Here is a 15163-nt window from a genome sequence, read left to right on the forward strand (position 1 = left end):
CGTGTAGACTTTCATCCACCTCTTAGCTCATGTCAAAAAACTTGGAATCAATGCATGGTTATTTCAACAGAACAGGGAAAAGAAAGTCCCCAGGATAAATAAATACTGAGAGGGTGAATGCAGAAAGTATTTGTGAAAATTTGGGTTTTATTTTTTTCTTAAAGTAGAAAACTATCAGCAGGCAAACACAATGAGGAATAAGTCATTGACCAGTTAAGCACAGGATAAAGGATCAGCATCACAGTACTCTTAGCACAGCCCTACAAAAGCTAATATAGGTACATTGGTTTACAGCAGCTGAGAAACTTACTCCAGGTATGTAGCTTACCCTTGCAGACGTTATGATCCTGGTAAAAACCCTCTCCACAGCCCTGCAGGCACTGACCCCACTGCAACACCAGAGGAAAGGAACAGGAGGTGCACTGAGTGGCCAGAGGTCCCTCACATGTGGAGCATGAATCATGACAAGCTGACAAAGAAACAAATTACACAGAACTGAAACATCCCGGTTTTTCTCTTGATTTTTTCCTCCTTAAGATATTTTTCTACCCTCCTTGACTGTTGCTGACTACAGCTCCCTCCACCCAACAATGACAATTCCCAGCTGGCATGAGCTATGCAAACTAAAGAGAGCAGAAGTACACCTGTATTAATAACTAATAACAGTAATAACTCACTCACACAGTGTTTTGAATATATATCTCAGTGTGTCTTAATATACTTCACAAGGCAAGGAGCTGAAAGCCTTAGAAACAGTCATGCAAATACATCTCTTACCTCTGCATCTTCCATTGCTACTCAGGAAATACCCTGCTGGGCACTCCGAAATGCACTTCCCATCATATAAGAACTTATCTGAAGCACAGGTCAGACATCTGGGTTGGTCTGAGTAGCAGGTGTCACAGGACTGGTCACAAGCTGCCCAAAAGGAAATCTCATTAGTGAAATGCACTCAGTGAGCAAAGAGCAACAGAGCCACCAACATGGCCATGTAGCTAAAATAAGCCAAACCATGCCTTGTCCTAAAGAAAGATATCTTTAAACATTGCTCTCCAGCACAAGTAATGTTTCACACTTCCCTGGAATAAGTAATGGTATTCACAGAGGTAGATGTGTGAGTGCAGATAGGTTTCCACTGACCTGTATCCCATCTACAGCTATGAGTAAGTATAAATACCAGGAATGGATTTACACCAGCACTCCCTCCCCTCCTGACACAACCCCATCTGCTAAGGCAGTATGTTTTTCCTGCTCACCAACAGTCTGTGAAGAGACAGCACCATTCTGAATGATTTCACATATGAAAACCATCTCATAACTCTTTGTACAACAAGTATCAGTTATCAGACTGTTCAGGAAGTAAAAGATGGAGGAAAAGTGGATTAAAAAAACTGTAAACCCCCCCTTTCTTCAAGTCAAAGTTTTAAGTGTGAAAATGCATCCAAATGCAAGCATGATAAATTTTCCTATCAATTCCTGCAGTTTGTATTCTACCACACAGTCAGTTCAGAAGATAACAGACCTGTTGCCTAAGAGCTCTATGAAACTCTGGCTTCCCTAGTGCAGCTGTATATTCAGAAGAGCCAAGAACTTTACTTAAACCATTTGTGTTTCTTTTCACCTTTAAAAAAGCTTACACTTCTCCAGCTGGGTATCAAAATGCATGGTTTTTGTATCAGATGCAAGGCCTCAATCCTGGAAGCTGCGAGGAACAGCTATGCAGTTTTGAGGAAATCTCTGACAATACAAACCAAAATTACGGCCAAGCTGCATCTAAATCAAGATTTCCATCTACAGTGTAAGATTTCAAGTCTGGACACTTCCAAACATAGGTGAGTAACATTTACTGGTATAGACATCAAAAGAAACTGAAGGGGAATCTGAAATGAAATTAATCCAGAAGTGGTCAGAATAGCAATAACTTTGTCAAGACCCTTCCAGGTCTGAAGCCCTTTATAGCCAGCTGTGGCTCAGACCTGCATGAAGGCAGAAAACCCCTTTGTCATCTCTTCTGACTCTACTGAAACAGTCCTTCAAAGCAGCTGCAGGAGGTGGCTGCCAACAAAACCCAGACTTGACCTGAATGGTCATAGAAGATTTTACATTATTTATTTCTTTGAGATTTTTCCCCCCCTTTCATGATCTGTTTGACTTAGGTCTTTTAATTTCCCCAGCCATCTCTTCCACTTTTCTCAGCAAATCTTCTCAGCTCCCCAGTCCAATCTGTTGTGCAGGTATTAGTTACTGTGATGCTGAATTATAATCAAATTTACAGAAACCTGCTGGCAAAAGCCATTTTTCTTCATGCAGACAAATGGATTTGTCAAGCCTCAGAAACAACTCAGTTAGGCTTTCAAGCTGTTCAGTGAGGGGGAAAAATATCGCAAACCTTTCAGCATCTAATTAACTTAAACGAATTAATAAACTTACAAACAGCAGCTTTCCTCATCCGATATTTATGCACAAGGTGCATCGGCCTTCTCAGACATGAGCAAAAACACAGCTGCTACACAGCTAAATGAAATATTGATTCCTTTTTGCAGAGCATTTCTCAAACTTCTTGCAATTGGAGGAAGAAAAGAGGTATTTACCACTGCAGATTCCACCCTTGGTATAAAATCCCTGTCCACAGCTTGCCACGCAGAGCCCCGCTTTTAGCATGTGCGATGGGTCTTTGCAGGCCAAACAATTGTTCTCAGCAGCACCCCAACATGAGGAACAGGACTCGTGACAAGCTGCAAGGAAGAAAGGTGCAGGATTAACAAATAATCACCTTCCAATCATCTCTTTAAAATGAAGAGTTTGCAGTAATCAATTTTTTTGTGTAGTTTTGTCTCTTAAAATTCACAGGGAATCCCTGCTTCAAGGAGAACAAAAAAAACATCATTAGTGTCTCTTATCCCAGCCATCTCAGGGGTACAATTTACACCTTCCTTTTGTATGTGCAATATGACATGCAGTGTGATTACATGTAGCTGTAATCAGACTAGAAGGAGTGATGGTAACAGTGTTAAGTCCTGTTGTTCATCCTGGGGGCTGTACAAGCACAAAGGGAAAAGGGAAAAGATCCCATCACATGCTGCTTAAAAAAAGCAATCAAATCCTTGCAGTGATTACTGACATTACCACAGCTTCATGCACAAACACAGAATTAGGCTGCAGGGCTGCAATTAAAATCCTGCTAAATTAAATCCAAGAGAGCCTGCTTCCAGAAACAACTTCTGCCCTTTCAGGACTCCACACAGGAGCAGAAGAACTGATTTCTGGCTGCTGCTCTACCTGGTCAGGTAGGGCTGAAATCCTCTTGTGATCAGACTGAGTAACTCCTGGGGAAAGGTGGGAACCGGGGAAAGGTCTGGTACAGAAGCCACTGCCTGTCTTTTCCTTGACATTGCCGGCAGAAGAGAAGGGGCATTCCCTCATCCAGTTGAGATACCAGCTATTTTTCTCTCTGGGTGAGCCATGGCTGGAAGCAGTAATATTTAGGGTATTTCTGAAGTATATCACATTCCTGCAATGCAGGCAGGATAAATGTCCTCTCTGTGGCATCTGAGTATAAGAATAGAGAGGCAGAATAGAATGACCCTCAAGCATGATCATATCACAGAATCACAGACTGGTTGTGTTGGGAGGGACCTTAAAGTTCATCCAGTTCCAACCCCTGCCATAGGCAGGAACACCTTCCACTAGACCAGGTTGCTCCAAGCCCCATCCAACCTGACCTTGAACACTTTCAGGGATGGGGCAGGCACAGCTTCTCTGGGCAACCTGAGCCAGTGCCTCATCACCCTCACAGGGAAAAACTTCTGCCTAATGTCTAATCTAAATCTACCCTCAGTCAGTTTAAAGCCATTTCTCCTTGTCCTGTCACTACAGACCCTTGAAGAAAGCCCTTCTCCAGATTTCTTGTCAGCCCTTTTAGGTACTGGAAGGCTGATATACAATTAAGCTGGTAACTATATGGAGATCAATTCAGCCTCTCCAAACAGCTGTTGAGCAAACCACCTTATTACCTTATTTGAAGTTGTACAAGTTCAGCTGTGAGGGAATTTCAGCCCACCATGGCTCCTGTTGATGGAATCTATGATGCAGACTCATGTTAAATCCTGTGCCACCAGTGCTTGCAGGAACTGCAAATTACAGTTCTTGTAGCTATTAGATTTTTTTCTCGATTACACCCAAATATGTTCCAAAGATGTTCTTTATTATTTCTCAATAAGGCAGGTATCTGCTTGTGCTTCCAGACCAAGGCAGGTGGGAAAAAACAAAACTTTATGACATTTGCCCTTTATCCACCGACGTGTTGGAAGTTGCAGCCACCAAAGAAAAACTGATCTCTGATTAGTCTCAGCATAAAGAAGAAAAAGAGCAGCTCATCTTGGTTAATATTCAAGGATCACCTGCTACAAGCTCAGGAGTGTTGCATCCCGACTAGAAGGAAGTGCAGCAGGAGGGGCACGAGACCTCCTTGGATGGATAAGGAGCTGCTGAGAAAAATTCACAAGAAAAAAGAGGCTTATAGAAGGTGGAAACAAGGACAGGTGGCCTGGGATGAATACAGGGATGTTGTCAGGGTAGTTAGGGACCAAGTTAGGAAAGCTAAGGCCCAATTGGAGCTAAACTTGGCAAGGGATGTCAAAGATAACAGGAAGGGATTTTATAGGTATGTAGCGGCTAAAAAACAGACTAGGGACAATGTAGACTCCCTCCGGAAACTTTCAGGAGAACTGGCTACACAGGACTTGGAGAAGGCTGAGGTTCTGAATGGCTTCTTTGCCTCGGTCTTCACTGGCAAAGGCTCTGACCGCAGCACCCAAGTCTTGGAAGGCGGACACAGGGACTGTGAAAACCTAGACCTTGGGGCCACTGTACGAGAGGATCTGGCTCGAGACCATCGTAAGAACCTGAATGTACACAAGTCCATGGGACCTGATGAAATCCATCCGCGTGTCCTTAAGGAGCTGGTGAATGAAGTTGCAAAGCCACTGGCCATCATATTTGAAAAATCATGGCAGACAGGTGAAGTTCCTGATGACTGGAAAAAGGGAAATATAACCCCCATTTTCAAGACGGGGAAAATGGATGATCTGGGGAATTACAGACCAGTCAGTCTCACCTCTGTGCCTGGCAAAATCCTGGAGCAGATTCTCCTGGAAGGCATGCTAGAGCACATGAAAAACAACAAGGTGCTTGGGGACAGCCAGCATGGCTTTACTAGGGGAAAATCCTGCCTGACCAATTTGGTGGCCTTCTATGACGGGGCTACAAAAATGATGGACAGGGGTGGAGCAGTTGACGTCATCTACCTGGACTTGTGCAAAGCATTCGACACTGTCCCACATGACATCCTTGTCTCTAAATTGGAGTGTCATCAATTTGATAGGTGGAGCACTCGGTGGATAAAGAACTGGCTGGATGGTTGCACGCAAAGAGTTGTGGTCAATGGTTCAATGTCTGGCTGGAGATCAGTAACAAGTGGTGTCCCTCAGGGATCAGTGTTGGGACCGGTCTTGTTTAATATCTTTGTCAGTGACATGGACAATGGAATTGAGTGTGCCCTCAGCAAGTTTGCCGATGACACCAAGCTGTGTGGTTCTGTTGATACGCTAAAGGGAAGGAATGGCATCCAGAGGGACCTTGACACACTTGTGAGGTGGGCTGATGCCAACCTCATGAAGTTTAACCATGCCAAGTGCAAGGTCCTACACCTGGGTGGGAGCAATCCCAGGCACAGCTACAGGATGGGCAGAGAAGAGATTCAGAGCAGCCCTGCAGAGAAGGACTTGGGGCTGTTAATGAGAAAATGAACATGAGCCAGCAGTGTGCACTCACAGCCCAGAAAGCCTGGGCTGCATCAAGAGGAGCGTGACCAGCAGGTCAAAGGAGGTGATCCTGCCCCTCTACTCTGCTCTTGTGAGACCTCACTTGGAGTACTGTGTGCAGTTCTGGTGTCCTCAACATAGAAAGGACATGGAACTGTTGGAACAAGTCCAGAGGAGGGCCACGAGGATGATCAGGGGACTGGAGCACCTCCTGTATGAAGACAGGCTGAGAAAGCTGGGGCTGTTCATCCTGGAGAAGAGAAGGCTGCGTGGAGACCTCATAGCAGCCTTCCAGTATCTGAAGGGGGCCTACAGGGATGCTGGGGATGGACTATTCATGAGGGACTGTAGTGATAGGACAAGGGGTAATGGGTTGAAACTTAAACAGCAGAGGTTTAGACTTGATATAAGGAAGAAATTCTTTCCTGTTAGGGTGGTGAGGTACTGGAATGGGTTGCCCAGGAAGGTAGTGAATGCTCCATCCCTGGCAGTGTTCAAGACCAGGTTGGATGGAGCCTTGGGTGATATGGTTTAGTGTGAGGTGTCCCTGCCCATGGCAGGGGGGTTGGAACTGGATGATCTTGAGGTCCTTTCCAATCCTAACTATTCTATGATTCTATGATTCATCCACATAACTAAGAGCATATTTACATATAGAACAATGACCAAAGCAAGCAACTTCCTGCCAAAATAAACCCCTAAGTGAGAGACAATTCATCCTCTCCCCAGTAAGAGTGGAAATTGTTTGCCATAAGTAAGCTTACAGCAAACCAGTGATCACCACCACCTGCATCTCACTCCTGTTTTGCACAATTTCTATGCTGCTTCTGTCTGCTTCAGGTCATAGTTACTCTTGGATATGACATTAGATGGAGCACCTATGTTTGTGTTTACATGAGAGTTGCACTGCACAATTTAAAATAAACACCCCATTTTAGTGGATGTCACTGCTCCCCGAGGCAGTGAAGTGTTATCATCTCCACCGCCAACATACGGAACTGAAATACAGAGATGGGACATGACATGTACAGGGTTGGAATAGGGAGTGTTCAGGGGGGTAGGACAAGAGACATTTGAGTTAATGCCCAGCACATGGTCCTTTGACATTCTGGATGCTCCTTCTCCACACTTCCACCTTCCTTTATTTTCCCTTTTCTCATCTTCTTCTACTGCCTTGTAACTAGCTGTTTGCTTTCCCCCTTCTCACCTTGATGAATATTTTTTTTCCCCCACCTTATTCCTAATCTCTCCAGAATGCCGTGGCCCTTGTAGTTCCTGAATAGTTCTATGTGAGGAGTGTCACATAAGGATGCTGGGCATCCTGTACCTGGAAGGATCTTCCCCCTGAATGCCACAGCAAGTGCCATGACCCCTATCAAGCACATCTAACTGTGGCTGAATCACAATACAATGTTGTTTCCAAACACAGTGTTCCAATTCCAAACATCCCATCTTGAAGTAAAGATTGTGCACAGTTTTCTGCTCCAGTCAATAATACCCCTTGCTGATAAAAAGCTGTGTCTCATTGCAGCTTGGATGATTCTCAGGGCAGGTCTACACTCAAAAGTTAACTGCAGAGTTCATGCTGCAGACTCTTTAAGTACTGAAATGTCCTCATTTCACCTTCCAGATGTGAGCATTTTGCTCCTCCCTAAGCTCACTCTAACTTTCAACATCTTGAAAGAGTGGATACCAGGACTCTGATCTTCTAATTATAGACTTCCTACTGCACAGCAAGACCCCCTTGCTGTTAACCTGCCTCAGTATGTTGATACATCAACATACCCAGTTACGTACAAAGTTCTCAACTCCTTTCTGGAGATCCTGCTCATTTCCCAGGGATGCTTTCCTCTCATGGCAGCCTGCCCCTCAGGTTCTGTTTTTAAACAGTCAGCCTTGCATACAGCTGTATTAAAAACACTTTTGATCACAGCCAGGTCAGTTGGGCAAATGTGTTTCAGCTCCTGCCATGTACCGTTTGCTGCCTGCACTAGACCAAGTGCTCCTGAGCACTTCCTCACATCAATCTCTTCTCTCAAGCAGCTGTCTCAAGCACACTCCCAGTGTCATACTTCTAGTGGAGAATACTGCAACAACCAGATTCCAGCCAGGTAATGATACAAACCAGCACAGTCTGCAGGCTGGAGGAATTTAAGATCTTACTTCACTCCCTCTCCCTAGTTCCCAGTTGACTCTTACTGGCCCTTGGCAAAGATCCTGCAAATCTACTCCTGGGTATCACAGCAGCTTTCAAGTCTTGTAGTGAGGCAGCTGTCATGTTAAAATTGTATGTCTTCCTAAACAGGATGACTTGTGTGGTATCTCAGCTATGGAAAGGATACAGTGAGATGAAGTACAACCCACCAGTGGTCATCAAACCTTCTGAGATCAGCTGCAGTGAATCTGACAAAGTGATCTAGATCCTCTGGACTTCAAGCTACTAGACAGAGGCCAGACCCAAGTGGCTTCTTTGGGACAAAAATGGATGAAATCCAAGTAGCAGAGCTCGGAAGTAAGGAGGGAAAGAAGAAAGAGAGCAACCTGATTTTCTGCAAGAAAGACACATTTAGCATTTGGAAGCAGTGCAAAAGACTCAAAGATCAGTAACAATTTCCTCAGGTGGGTCAACAAAAAGAAATGCTTGCAGCAAGAGACTCAGCTCTGATGCACTGCTCCTGTTACTAGCTCTGCTCTGCAAGCCCTCCCCATGAAGAGCCTCCCTGGACTCATCCAACACAGCCCTTTCCATATGCGAGGTGGCAAGTGCCTCCAGGAGTTATCAACTGCCAGTCTCCAGATGACAGACATGCACAGCCTGATTCATGCTCCTGCAGATACAACCCTTCACTTCTCCTGCTTGCAGCGACAAGTACAGGGCAATTTATTTTCAGGTGTCTTGAGGACATTTTTGTCACAAGTCCATCAGCTACTAAAACCCAGCCAACATCTGCACTCTGCCATCAGATGGTACAACTGCAGCTGGAGTTGTAAGCAATGGGCCCCCAGGACAAGGGTTCATATAGCTGGAAGAGCAGCCTTGACTCATTTCTGCCCTGTGTTTATGTACGCTCATGCACACCCTGCCTGCAGAAGCTTTGGCTCTTCTAGCACTGGATCACTGCCTGACTCAACAGCTGCTCCTTACCCCAACAGTCACCAACTCCACTGAAAAAGCAAGCAAAGAAATGGAAGCATTCAACAAGCCACTGTCAGCTAAAACACCTCTGCCTACAGCAACCAAGCAGCTATGTGAAAGTAAATCAACAGATGTGAGTGCATCACCAGGGAACTGCTTTCACCCTTCCTGTCTGGTTTCAGTCCAGATTTGTAGGGACTATTCTGCATTGCTTCCTCCCTTCAGTGCAGATATTGGACTTTTATATGCAAGGCCCTGTAGCTTAACCAGACATTGCTGTTGAAGGAAAGATGCTCAAGAGAACATAGCTGACCTTCCTGCTTGGATGGAAGGTCAACAGGGTTTGCAATTATTCTGCCTCTGCTGACATGATGGTATTCATTAAGCTGCAGTGACATGTCTTTCCAGAAAATCAATGCTGAACAGATGAAACTTCCAGGGTCTCACTTCCTGGTTAAAGCAAGAGCACACCAGTGGCTCCTGAGCCTATGGGTCTTTTTCTCTCCTCTCGTACTTAAGGTGTAATGTGGGAGTCATAGAAAAGTGTCACAAGACCAGGCTTCTGAAAGATGAGAGGTCCTACAAAATGATGCTTCTGCTCTTTCATGATTGACCAGAAGCCATAGAACCAACTAAAGATCCACTCACCAAACTTGTTTGTTATCTGCATCAGTGCAGGTGTAACATTCCCAGGTTTGATGACAGCAGAAGGGCTAACACAACTGGCAGCCTAGCAAGAACACAGGAAGAAGTCTGTGCTTGGCTTTGGGAAAGCACAGATGGGGTCCAATCGCACTGTGCAACATGGTACCATTAAACACCTCTAACTTGCCCTCCCCACCATAAGTTAGGCAGCCTCAGCTCAGTCATGTTAAACAGGGGAAGTTTAGATTAGATATAAGGAAGAAGTTCTTTACTGTGAGGGTGGTGAGGCACTAGAATGGGTTACCTAAGGAAGTTGCGAACGCTCCATCCCTGGACGTGTTCAAGGCTAGGTTGGACAGAGCCTTGGGTGACATGTTTTAGTGTGAGGAGGCAGGGGGGTTGGAACTAGATGATCTTAAGGTCCTTCCCAACCCTAACTATTCTGTGTTCCCCATTTATCCTTGAGGTGAGCCCCAGCAGCCAGATGCATCAGAGAAGACCAGGCTGTGAATAAAAATCGAAATGCTTTGCTGCATAGTGAGCCGGGTCTGTTAGTGTCAAGTTACGCATTTCAACATTCACATTCGGGAGATCAAAGCAGAAACGCTTGAGTTTTACCTAGGCCTTTGAATAATTTTTAAAACATAAATAATTAAGTTAGAAAAATGAGTGGGAGCACTGAACACTGCAAGTCCTTCAAGCCCCTCTGTTGTACCAGGCAGGCATCTTTTAGTTTTGTTTCCCTTTGCTTTGCCTTTGGTGGGGGATTTCTTCACTTTTTCCACAGCTTATTTCTGACACCACTCTGCTCAAAGCCTGATACACACTGATTCATGGTTGTCAAATACACTGCTACATAACTGAACCTATGGCCTTTTATCCTCAACTCTATTTTCTCTTAATGATTTTACTACTTTACAGAAGCAGGTGAAGGGACAAGAGCAGGAAACAACCCTGGTGCAGAGACCAAACAACTGTATTCTGAAATTCAAAATAGATTCAATTAGACCAGATGTTATGAAACACGGGCAAAAAGAAAGACCATTGTACTTTGTTACAATGCAGCCAACAGTGTTTCAACAATAGGAGGGAGTAAAAAGCCTGGTCTTACAAGTCTTTTTCATCTCCAAAGCAAATTCCTCAAGAGGTAATTTACTGGAGCTATAGCAAGGAACACAGTCTAGTTCATTCTTTTTGTGCTTTTGGAACATGCTTATTGCAGATGTTAAAACCATTATGAGAAAAATATTTCTGAGCAGTCCAAGAGTCATCTGGGCAATCAGATTAGAGATTTGTAAAAATAAAGAGGATACAAAGAAAGAGTGAATGCCAATGAATTATAGACCGTATCTGAAATGTAAGACTTTCTCCACTGGTTTGACTTTATGCAGAAAATGCAGCCAGGCAGAACTAAAGCAAATTGGTTTAATTCCCTTGAGGAAAGAGGAGCAAATTTTCCCAGCAACTTTCAGCTACAAGCATGCGTGACTGCAAATTTGGATGGAATGTACGATCAGTAATCTACACACCAGTAATAAAACAAAACATTAGCCTTTCCCTACTACTTCGGCAGTATGTGGGCACTGCCAATTAAAACACTAGGAGCAGGTGGAAAGGAAATGGTAAAATAAAACCAAAGTAAGTGGAAGATTATTTGATATTTAAGTCTGTAAATTCTTTTGACTGGGTCTCTTTTCTATTTCTATATGCACAATGGGGCCCCAGTCTATAGTCATTGCTGGAGGACAGAGGTTTTTCAGACTTCCAAATCCTGAAAGAAACGGTCAACTCTCCAAAGAAAACCACTTTGGAAAGTCTAGCTTCCTTTTCTGAAGTGCTTTCCCCTGAAATTTGCCAAAAGCCCTCAGCCTGTATTTAATTTTAAGCAGGAGGGCTAGTTCCAAAGAAATTAAAGCGTTGGCTCAAGAAGTTAAGCATGTGCTCCACCCCTTTGGTGAATTACAGCTGCAGAAATAATTAGAAGCCTTCTAAAAAAGGCCAACATCAAGAGCAAAAAAGTGTTAACTTTAGAAGAAACAATTAAACTGTCATGATGAAAAAGCAGCTGCCTTACAGTTTGGGAAAAGTACAAGTATTTCAAAAGAGCAAGTGAAACTCATAAAAGCAATGTCATAGTTCCATCAAAGAGAAAACTGTAACTTCCCAATCTTACTCTCAGTCTTTCCAATTACTAAGATACAGGATTTAGACACATCTCAGCATTTTATAGTATTATTAATTTACTTTCAAAACATGCTTCTTGAGAACAGTCATCCTATCAACTTTTAGGACGAGTGCACCATACAAAACAAACATATTGCAAAACAAAGCAAAAACCTCCTAAAAAAGTATTTTCTGTGAGCTTTTCTGAGCTTTACCAAGCCCCAGTCCCTGCAGGACATTTTCTATGCCACTCAAAGTACAATCTCCCAAAAACCCTGGCATTAGCTGCTGCAGTTACTCCAAACTCAAAGAAAACCCCCACAGTTCAGATTGTCCGGTATGGCTCAGACGGTTATTTCCTTAATAAAATTAGTGCATGCTGCCTGCTCTGCACCTTTAACACCACAAAATCCACAGTCACATTTCCAAAAAAGAATTCTGAATTGAAAGAGGACAGTGGTAAAAACTGGTAGCGTTCAAAACCAGAGAGTTTTAGACCAACAGCACTGATCCAATGAGGAATTTCAACGAATATTTCCCCAACCAGTAATCAATTTTACACAGCATGACATAGTTCCTCTGTTCACTCCTTCCTTTACGGTGAACATTAACACCTATGTCAACAGCAGATCCCTCAGCAGAGAGTGTATCTAAGAGCCTGGGTATAGCTTTTGTCTGCTGTTTTGCTATTAGAAAGCACTGCAGTCTTTTTTGCTTGGAGTTACCTGTGCAAAGGAGCTGATCCTGATAGTATCCCTTTCCACATGAAGTCACACACTGCCTGTTCTTCATGAGCAGGGATGCCTGGCACGAGGAGCACTCAAATCCATTGGTACAGGCTGAGCATGTTTCATTGCAGGCTTCCAAGAGAAAGATCACAGAATCATAAATCATATAATGGTTTGGGTGAGAAGGAACACTAAAGCTCATCTAGTTCCAACCCCACTGCTACAGACAGGGATACACTGGACCAGGTTATTCAAAGCCCCATCTATGCAGTCTGGCCTTGAACACATCCCAAACATCTTGATGCAACAAGACTCCCCTGCTCTGATAAAAGGAAACAATTTTGCCTCATTTTGGCAAACAAGTTTGAGAATTTGCACTTTTCTGGGGCTCCCACCTGAAACCTCAAGGCCATGGTTACTATTCAGTACATGCCTAAATGCTTTTCCAAACAGAGCCTGTCAATCTTTTTATAATAAGCCTGTGGGATCCTATAAACAAAAGCACAGCATGCAACAGAGAAGAGAGGCATCTGACAGGATATAAGCCCTTGCAGAAATTACCTAAGCAAGCACCCCCATCCTGGTAGAAGCCCAATTCACACATCTCCACACAGCGTCCATTCTGCAGCTGCTTCCTTGGGTCACGACAGGCATTACAGTGATCAAAGGACTGAGAGCAGGTCAAGCAGTCTGGATGGCACTCAACTGGCATGAAGGAAAGATACAAAGATAAAAACCATCAGCAATGTTTTCAATCAGGAAGGCACAAAACAATGCATAATCCAAAATCAAACAGAAATTCATTACTTCTTTCTATTAGTGATTCAGGGTGTGTTAGCTTTGGAGTAGGCTTTTTTTCCCATGATTGCACAAAGTGGGCTAAATATTATATTGCTGTATTCTAGCATGGGAGAAGTTACTACACAGCTCAAATTTTCTAGGCTATTGATAAACAGGTTATTCATTGTTCACATGTTTTCTCAGCAGTAAAAATCCTAAGTCATCAGGAATTAATGGTCCAAAACAACCTGAATTGGAGTTTACTTCAGTCAAACCCTGCAATAAGTCAAGACTGTGTCCATGCCAGGTTAGAGTACAGGTGGCAGACCACTCCCCCTCCAAAAAAAGGCTTTGTGTCACAGTACCATAGCAAACATTTAATGGCCACAGGCACTTTCTCAAATGACACAGCTGCTCTGTTTGCAGAGACCAAGGAAGGACTTCTTTTGCTTTTCTACTGAGCTACTTCAGCATGCTGGAAGAAGAGCTGTCTGTTCCTTTCCAGCAAGTCAGCAAAAAAGGATCCCAATGCTGAAAACTCTCCTTCAATTACACTAAATAACCTGCATGTTTTCAGGGAGGTATCTCAGGGAAGAATTTGGAATCAAAAGCCACAGAAGACAGTTGAAGAGAACAATGAATCCAGAGTGATAAACAGAAGGACTATAGGAGGCTCTGTCTCTATTTATTTCTTCCCAATGACTTTCCAAATGTATGGACAGCCTCATCCTTCCAGTCTGACAATGAACTGACTACTTGGAAAGGTACAGAATGGGCAATTTTTCTCTAGATACAAGAAAAAAATCCCTCTGCTTCAACCCAAATGTTCTCAGTGAGAGGGCATATTTGCTGGTTTTAACATAAATACAACTGTGCTCAGGGCTATATGCTTTACACTGCCTGAGAATGAATGGGTTCTCTCTGTCTGCTTCCCCCAGCACATCTGTGAGAAGCAGCAATAAATTTTTACTGGCTTTAATGAAGCAGATGCATTAGGGACTGATGCTCTGGGCTCACAGACTGAACTGCTGCAGGCTGGATTTTGCATTTGCTTCTTATCCCCTGTGATGCAAACCAGAAAAAGAGCGGAAAACCGCAGGCTTCAGTAAAGGAAATTTCCATTTACCTTTTAGGACACAAAAGTGCAAGTTTGGCTCTGTCTGCCCAAAACCATGATTTCAAAGCCTGTATTTTCCAAAATGAGGCCATTATGGAAGCTAAACTTCCATAAATCAGTATGCAGTGGCACTTCTTGATAAGAAGAACAGAGGGGTGCTGAGAGTACTTTATAATCTGTCCCCTCCTTAGGAGCCTGTGCAGATGCTGCTCCCTTTTGAAAATCCATGACAATTTTATCTGAACAACCCCATTTTCCTCACTTTTCAATTTGTAGTGCTTTGCATTTGTATTAGCATGCAGTAAATAACAAGCTTTAAAGCCTTAATATGGCAGATGTGCTAAGGCACTCCTGCCAATGAAAGCATAATTAAACTGTGAAGCTATTTTCTTTTTACTGAGATAAAACATTAACCAGAGCATTCTGATAAAACCAAAGTTACATAAATGCAACAAGAAGAGCCATCAACGTGAAAAGGTAGCAAACCATACCTAACCTTTCCAAACAATTATTAATCAGCAGCTATTCAGATTTGGGTAAGTTTGTGGCATAAAAATGAAAGTGGGTTTGTTATTTCCACTCCTAAGAATCAGGAGCCCATAAACTCTAAAACCTATGTTATGATTCAGAAAGGAGAAGTCCCCTGCTTTGTAAAACTCATGCTGAAGACAAAAGAAAAAGACTAAACATTTCCAAAACATCAAACACAAGGAGAAACTCTTTTGCCAAAAGAAAGCTGTCACATATACCAGGGGAAATCAGTGGGAGCTTT

The 15163-nt window shown here is 43.4% G+C and overlaps 1 protein-coding gene across 1 annotated transcript in view; it reads right to left on the reverse strand.

The window, feature by feature from the left end:
* The window catches only part of FRAS1 (Fraser extracellular matrix complex subunit 1), a 159682-nt gene that overhangs the window by 76864 nt on the left and 67655 nt on the right, over window positions 1-15163 (reverse strand). Inside the window, exons 13-17 of the mRNA XM_034063309.1 lie at window positions 13056-13199; window positions 12492-12626; window positions 2592-2735; window positions 778-918; window positions 329-469 (exon numbers count right to left, since the gene is read on the reverse strand). Of these exons, the coding sequence (XP_033919200.1) occupies window positions 329-469; window positions 778-918; window positions 2592-2735; window positions 12492-12626; window positions 13056-13199 (705 nt within the window). The remainder of the gene's footprint in view (window positions 1-328; window positions 470-777; window positions 919-2591; window positions 2736-12491; window positions 12627-13055; window positions 13200-15163) is intronic.

Source organism: Melopsittacus undulatus, chromosome 5 (genome assembly GCF_012275295.1).
Source record: "Melopsittacus undulatus isolate bMelUnd1 chromosome 5, bMelUnd1.mat.Z, whole genome shotgun sequence".
Taxonomy (NCBI): Eukaryota; Metazoa; Chordata; class Aves; order Psittaciformes; family Psittaculidae; genus Melopsittacus; species Melopsittacus undulatus.